Consider the following 8,440-nt stretch of genomic DNA (forward strand, 5'->3'; position numbering starts at 1 on the left):
CCATACCATACCATACCATACCATACCATACCATACCATACCATACCATACCATACCAGCACTTCAAACAGCACAAGGCCAAACAAAGTGCTGTACAGTAGACAGACTCAACGGGACTTAGTTGAAATTACAGTTAAAATACAGTCAAAATACAAAAAAGGAGCATTTATATTTACAGTACATATAGAACAGAGTTATGATACACAGTGAGTCACTGAGTTTATTTTGAGTTAAATATAAGAAATTGTGTGCATTTTYCCCCTTTACTGTTTTAAGTGATAGTTTCCATTTGTGTTTATGTTTAAGAACAATAAATATCTTACCTGTTGTAGATGGCTCGTTAGACAACATCWGTTTGGAATAATAGAGTTTATTTCTGACTGGATCGTAAAGATAATGGGTCATCTGAGCAGGACCAAGTCCAATGTGGATTTTTGCCATCTGAAAGAATTCATCTCTCAGGAAAGTACTGCTTTATAAACATTAATGCCAGTTTTGCACAGCTTCATGTAGTTTCTTGTTATCACAGTGGAGCTGCAGCTAAATGTAGCACTTCTGCTGCAGCCTGGGCTGTTCYGAAATCTGTCTGTAACAGGTAAGATAGTTATTGCCATAAACGTTTTAGAGAACCCCRCTTCCAAAGATCTGAACTGACCCTTTAAGGTGGCTCATAATTTATTTAGATGGTGAGGCATTTAAAGTACAGCATGTACAGTAACCACTTACCACTGTAGACCACTTACCATATAAGTGGTGCAGCTTTGAGTTAAGCTGCACCTCTTTTTAAAGTTGTTTTAAGTTTTTCAAGTTTTCTGACCATCTTAAAAGTTCTAATTTGGAGCATTTTTTTCTGCTATTTTTAGTCTTCTGGTGTCTCAACGCTGTATTTAGTTTATTAACTTTGCTGGTTCTGTGTTTATTCAAGCTCAGCTCCAGTTCTGGCGAAAGGTGATTGTGGGAACTCACCACGTTTGCCCACAGGCCTCGTAATGATTTGAATTGACTTCGGATTGGCCAATTGTGCTGCGGAGCTTATTTTAGTTAAAYGCCTCTTTGGTTGCAGAACATGGGAGAGAAGGAACAGGCGGCTCCGTTTGCCAAATAAACACGTTTACTGACGACGCTGGTAATGATCTCATTACACTGAGCCAATACACCTGTGTACGGGTGGGTGGGGGTGGTGGGGATCCAGAAAGGGGCGCCGGGCCAGGGAGGACAAACAAAGCGTGAAATCACTAAATCACACTCATTATTGTGGGATATCAGTAGGGCCAGGATCCTAATGTACCATGAAGAGCATTCACTGCTTAATGGACATTTTGCAAATTTTTTATGCTTTTTATACATCACAGTAAAACACAATTTCAACAACAGCCGAGCCGTTTACTGTATTTTTGTTACCCCGTTAAACCTCGGCGTGAGCAAAAAAAACAAACAAACAAAAAAAACAAAAACACAATCAAAGGTTTGTGTTTTTCATCACCCAGGGTTTAAGAACGATGGGATCACGTCTTCTTCACGTGTTYGCGTGTGTTCATATCTAATCCAACAAAAACAAACCTGAACGAGCTTTCCATGTAAAACAGCTTACGACGTGTGTCGATCCGCCAGAGCAAAAGAACCTGCCGTCTGACCTCCTGTCATGTCGCAGCGTCAGCGTCCCGTGCTGGAACAGGATCCGTTCGTTGTACACCTGACCAGGAACTAATTTCAWCGCAGCCCTCTCCGCCGGTAACACGGGCGAGGGGGTGGGAAGTCTCTGTTACAGCAACTCCGCTCTCGTTATTTCACAATTAATGTCAAGCCCCTGTTATTTGTCATTGCAAATACATGGCTTCGGCACGGCTGCTGTTGTCGCTGCCATATTCTAATTTGTTCTCTATTATGGAAAACACTGGCGTCGATTAATTTCACTTTCATGGTTTGTACACACAACAAGTGAGTGTGAGGTGTTGTTGTTTACCAAAAGTCACTGCTCTTGTCCAATTTAAACAAGCTTGAACAAAATCTCTTTTGAACCGTGACATGTTTGGGGGAAAAATACTTTTAATTTTGAATATACTTTATCCATTATACCAGACATATCCGTAATCAGTTGTTTATTTTTTATTTTTTTTGTGTGTAGTTACTTTTTTATGCATTTGACTCTTGTTTTTTCTCCATTTAATGATACACTATTTAAAAATCTATATAAGTGGTTTTATACCAAGATGAAAGAATTTACAAATTACAGTTTTTGGCTTCAAATTTAGTTGACTTTTTTGGTTTGAGCTCAGTTGCTGCTCCAGAAAAACAACCTGAAGCTTCATGTGTTTTATATACAGCAGTCTATAAAGCAGAAGAAACACTGAGTGTCTTTTTAAAATTATTTTAGTACAATTATACACGTGGAGTCATTCAGAAAATGCCGTCATTTTGACAATGAGAGAAATTGTCCTTTTTTTTTTTTTACCTGAGTGGCAAATTACCAATTTTTTTCCATCTTCTTGTTTTTATTTTCTGTTCCATTTCCTGTGAGTGAAACGATCTTTGCTCTCAGCCTCCATCCCCTTCATTACACCTAATAAGGTGTCATATAATTTCATTTCCATGCTTCAGTTGTCAGAAAGGGATTCCAATCCTACTCCAATTTTGAGTTTTAATAGATATTRGTCCTTAACACTCTTCTAACAATTAGGGGCCTCCCAGTTTTGCTCTTAATGAAAATCAGATTAAGACATATAATCTAATTACAGTCCATATTAATCCACCCTCTGATGCACTCTGCCTACTGCTCTGCCTCTCAGATCCTTTTTGGCACAATCAAACACGAAGCCTGACACTTTGTCAGTCAAATGTCCAAAATATAATTGAGACTTTTCTTTTAGTTTTTTTCCTTTTTAATTTCCCCCCCCCCAAAAATGCAACCTGCTATTAAGGCTACCATTGAAACTGCTGTAAACGTCAAAAGAAATAAAAAAATATGGTTAAGGAAAAAAAGTTACCCTCGTAAACTCATTCAACCTACGGGATGAAATGACCCATTTAGACTTGTAATTTAGAAATGAACTTCTCTCCCTCTATCTGCAGTTTTTGTCAGTTTTATCGTGACTACATGATTTGGATGGAGTCATGTCGTAGACTCGGACTGATAAATTCTGTGCGTATCTGTGGACTTCGTTTCATGGGGAGTGGGGGGGGGGGCTTATCAGAGACCCGTTTGATGTGCTGAAAAATCACACCGAGGTTCAGTTTGAATGACGGATCTGTTTTTGTTGCTCATTTGACTCCTTTCATTATGAACAGTGCTTTCTTAATTATTGCCATCACTGTGTAATTATTAACATAATTAACAACCCCCCCACCTCCACCACCCCCCGCCCCAGTTTGACGCTAACTCGGTCTGAGCGGCGACGTGTTCTGGAGGCGCTGTCGGTCAAATTCAGAACTTCATCAGAGATGAGACGAAAAAGTCTCGAACCACAATGATTCAATCAGTTTCATCACTTCAGAGAGAAATGATTAACTCCCCCTGCTAGACCACTGGGTTACTCAATAAAAGAAATTACATGGAAAATTGATGAGGGTTTTAACTTGCACCCACACACCCCCACCCCCCCTTCTTCCCCTTATTTGATTTAGTTCAGTAAAATCAAAGATATTTTCAAAAATGAACTAATCTTTGAAGCCTTGCTCACTTTTGCTCTTATTTTTTTGTCTTTCTGCTTGTGTGTGTGTGTGTGTGTGTGTGTGTGTGTGTGTGTGTGTGTGTGTGTGTGTGTGAAACTGCTAGATCTTTTGCTCTACATGGTGCCCATGTGATTCTGGCGTGTCGAAACCTGTCCCGGGCCAGCAAGGCAGTTAGCCTCATACAGCNTTTTATGTTTGACTGGATTGACAAATATTTTTACAAGCATGAGTTTTTGCATGTTTGAAGGTTGAATAWCTCTTGAATTTTAATTCTAAATGAAAGTGTGTGTGTGTGTGTGTGTGTGTGTGTGTGTGTGTGTGTGTGTGTCAGGCTTTGAAACTGCTAGATCTTTTGCTCTACATGGTGCCCATGTGATTCTGGCGTGTCGAAACCTGTCCCGGGCCAGCAAGGCAGTTAGCCTCATACAGCAGGAGTGGGTAAGTCTGATGATCTGTGAAGAACCCACACATTTCTTTGGAAACTGAGAGGTCTAGAATCCAGTCATGTCAGTATACACTGCCTCTAAAAGTCTCTAATATTTAGTTGGACCGACTTTAGCTTTGATTACGGCACACGTTCGCTGTGGCGTCGTTTGGATAAGCTTCTGCAATGTTACAAGATTTATTTCCATCCCGTGTTGCGTTAATTTTTCACCAAGATCTTGCATTGATGATGGTAGAGTCTGACCTTCTCCAGCACATCCCCAAGAATCGAAATGGACTCTGTGGAACCGATCCACGTGGAAATGATGTCTCATGCTCCCTGAACCACTCTTTCGCTATTCTAGCCTGATGAATCCTGGCATTTTCATCTTGGAATATACCCGTGCTATCAGGAAAGAACAAATCCATTGATGGAATAACCTGGTCATTCAGTATATTCAGGTAGTCACCTGACCAACTGCAGCAACCCCAGATCATGATACTTTGGTAATATAACTACTGCCAAACAATAAAAAAGTTGTCACCTGGATTTAACTAAGTTTTTATGCATGTATAATATGATCTCGAGTATAATACGATCATCATTTTTTGAACTTAAAAAGCATAAAAAATCTAATCGTCAATAACCCATGTACAATTCTACTCCCCCACTTCCTGGATGATTTTTAGGGTAAAATTTTTTATTATATATGAATAAATACAGTACTTTCAACGAATCACAAAGCCAGGATTGAGCTGATCCCCGCCTCTCGCTCAGAGACCTCTGGAGAGGATCAGCAGATCCCTGTGACCCTGCATGGAAAAGTGTGCATCGTTGCTTTTATGATTTGAAAACTGTCCATTTGTTTTTATTGATGTAATCAGAAACAAGTCTGAAACTTTTACAGTGGCGCTCTTTTGCATTCCAGTATGAGATATTTGTTACACTTTACATTAAATTAATGTTTTCCTGGAACGGATGGTGGTGATATTTGTAGGGTGGTCTAACAGATGTATAATATAGATATAAAGTCCTTCTGCTGAAACCAGGTCACAGAAAAACTTGTTTCCCAGCCGACACTAAAGAACAGGAAGTGTTAAGCTGATCCTGAAATAGCTGAAGTTATTCTAACACAGGTTGTTGCTCAATAAAACTGTAATTTGCATAAATTCTCTCAGCATGACTATAAATGACTGACAAAAAAATAAAAGTAAAATATTTTGAACATTCGAGAGGGACTTATTTTTTTAAATTACTGCAATAGGTAAAATCTAAACGTTCACGTTCCTAAAACCTGCCTGCATAACTCACAGTTCACAGGAACAATAAGCAGCCCTCTGCCTCCCTGTGAAGTAAGAGTTAAAAAGAGGAAGGGAGGGGGAGGAGGAGAAGTGAGAGGGCATCTGATAATTACCTGAGATTATTGCTCTAATATCACTGCACTTGTGACATGTCCCCAGATTTACGAGTTTGGGAAAATAAACAAGCGAAATGTGGGTGCTGGAGCAGAAAGAATAAGTCATTAGCGCTGGGTTGATTACAGAGAGCAGGACTCGAAGATGGAGGGGAGTGAGTGCTCAGCGCAGATATGAGAAGAAAAGGCTGAGAGGGAGGAAAAGAGGRGGAGGAGGGAGGGGAGGGAGACAAACGCCTTTGAGCGCGAGTAGATCTACAGTGTTTAAACTCRCCAAACTCCCTAATTGAAGTATGCCCCTGGGGCTGTCAGAGCTGCACCACGGTGTGAAATCCACTGCTTTGTTTAAACGAGTGAGGAAAAGCTCCCAGCACCAGAATTTGTGGCACAATTGATTTTCAAGCTTCACACCTGCCACAAATTTCTCTGCAATGGTAAATGTAGGCGAATTAGCAAGCGAAAGTGGTGTGGAATTTCTTTTAAGGAATAAATGACGGGTGTAAACGCTTATCGCATGTTTTTATATATCGAATTAGAATTGCGTGTATGAAGATTCTCCTTAAGTTTAGCTGAATTAAGGTGTGGAATAATTTCACTAGAGCAGTAAATTACCATTTCTGAAGCCGTCTCCTGATTTCCTTCTCAGGAATCCCCCTGTTATAGGCTAATGAATAAAAGTCACAATATCAGAATAAATCTTTGCCGCAAATTCTCCCCTTTGGCAACATTATTAATAGATTCATGAGAAGAATAGAGAGGAGGATTAATCTTTAAGATGATGGATGGCCTCTGCTTACCTTCCCATGCTCCTATGTTAAGGTCATTCTGATAAGTGAGTATATTTTAGGGTCCTCTGTAGAAAAGGTCACCATATCTACTTCCAGGTCCGTTACAGAGTTCCGCTSCGGCTGCCAGGAGCGAAGCAGTTGTCCCGATTGTAGGAGACCTCTGACCTCTAACTACCTGCTTACTATGACTTGAATCTCTCTCTTTCTCTAACTCTTTTTTTTCCTCCTCTGTCTGACTGAGTGGGTTGGTGCTGGCGCTCAGAGGTGAGAGTGATTGCTCGCTCGTAGCGCAGGGCGGTGCGGTTCAGCACGGCACCGTGTACTGACAGTGGGTATAATAGTGAGGTCGGCGATGGATAATGGGCAGGTCAGAACGGCTAGGAAGTGCAAGGTCAGAGGGCTCATCCTTCCCAGCCGATCTCCCCCCCAATGCTGCTGTTACAGTACGGAACAGAACAATGCACCTAATGGAAAATTCCTGAAAGAGAAAAATCAGTCTTGTGCCTAATGTACCTTATCATCAGCTWAGATGGATTTATTTTTGTGTTTGACATATTAAACTGTTTTTTTTCCTTTTTTGATCAGGTCAAGCTTTAGTTGCATCGTTCCACTCGAACAGGCTTCATCTGAGCAGAATGTGGGGCTGTCGCTTCCATTTTTTTTGAGCTGTGAGTTGAAACCTCTCCAAGAGGCTCATTAGAGGAGTTAAGAGTGGCAGAGAGGGGATAAACATTTACCCTGTGATTGTGTTTTACAATTAGCTCAGTGCTGGCTGCCTTCATAGGGTTCAAAAGGTGCTGCTTTTATAGGCTGTGATGGAGCAACAGTAAAACCATGGTATTAGGCAGCAGAAGTGGGTAGGGAAAGAATGAAGAGATGCAAGAGTTAATAGATTCAATTCAGTTTATTTATTAAGTGCCAAGTCACAACAAACTTCAACTCGGGCCAGTGTGCAAAAAACAATCAATCTAAAGAAGMYAGCAGATGAAGAAGTGAAAATTCAACRCCGTCCGTTTCCCATCCTGAGCAGCACATTTGCGACAGTGGGAAGGAARGACTTTCTTTTAATGAAGAAACCAGCAGAGCAGACATCTGCCTCRGCCGGTTGGGTTCAGGAGGACAGGAAAGAGGCACAAACAAATACAAATGACTGCTCCAGGTTTATTTCTCCTCTGAAAAATAGAACAACTTGTTGATAGAAATAATTAAAGCAGCAAACGTGTAGAGGAGAGTGACTAAAGACAGCAGCAGAGTGAGGAAATGTGGTCAGTTTGCCCTCAAACAGTCTAAACCTATAGCAGCAGAACTAAGGAATAACTCAGGAAACCAACTCTGACTRCAGGATTTATTAAAAAAGTCTTGTCTTAAAAGTAGATGGAGTGTCACGAACAGAACCTGGAAGTTGGTTCCACRAGAGAGGAGCTTGATAACTGAAAGATTTAGATGTGCTACACAAACCAAGTCACATTTGTAAAGCCTAAAACTGATTAAAAAATAATATTAAAGCAATAATACAGAGTTTTTGAAGTGGGGTTCTGTGGAAATGTCCTGAACAGTTAATATCTTACCTGTTGTAGATGTGTTCTCATGGTAGAAAAATCAAACAAAGTTGAACCAGGTCCTCTGGACCCAGCACAGAAGAGCAACATCATCAGGTCAGGACTCAGTTTACACTCAGCTGCATCTCTCAGCTGGTCTCTACTTCAGGGATAAAGATGTTCTCAACCTTGATAGGGAGGAACATTGGTTTGGGAGAGGAGTAAAAGAAGCAATTTTGTGTCTCCATGTCCAATTGTCCCCCTCTTACAATTCTGTTATTGTGATTACGATTCAGTCTTCTGTGAACAAGTGGACATCAGGGCACGAATGATGGTTCGTTAGGCTGATGGTCCTATTTGCATGTGAACAACCAGTTTTAGGTGTTGCTGGTAAACTGGCTGATGTGATTCGATACGGTGATAAGATGGTACTAATTATAAGACTGAGCTTACCTGCAACTCCTTAGACTGAAGACCTCTCTTGGAGAAGAGACAAAACGTTTCAATGAAGAAGAACCCGTCCAGAGGACCTGACTCAACATTTTTAGACCAGGGGTTCTCAAACCATTTGGGTCTGGGGACCCCTTACAAGGACAAAAAGAAAAAA

At 40.7% G+C, this 8,440-nt stretch overlaps 1 protein-coding gene across 1 annotated transcript in view; it reads left to right on the top strand.

The window, feature by feature from the left end:
- The window catches only part of wwox (WW domain containing oxidoreductase), a 135,439-nt gene that overhangs the window by 7,758 nt on the left and 119,241 nt on the right, over nt 1-8,440 (top strand). Inside the window, exon 3 of the mRNA XM_014012304.1 lies at nt 4,001-4,107. Coding sequence (XP_013867758.1) covers nt 4,001-4,107 — 107 coding nt within the window. The remainder of the gene's footprint in view (nt 1-4,000; nt 4,108-8,440) is intronic.

Source organism: Austrofundulus limnaeus, unplaced genomic scaffold, assembly GCF_001266775.1.
Source record: "Austrofundulus limnaeus strain Quisiro unplaced genomic scaffold, Austrofundulus_limnaeus-1.0 Scaffold90, whole genome shotgun sequence".
Lineage (NCBI taxonomy): Eukaryota > Metazoa > Chordata > Actinopteri > Cyprinodontiformes > Rivulidae > Austrofundulus > Austrofundulus limnaeus.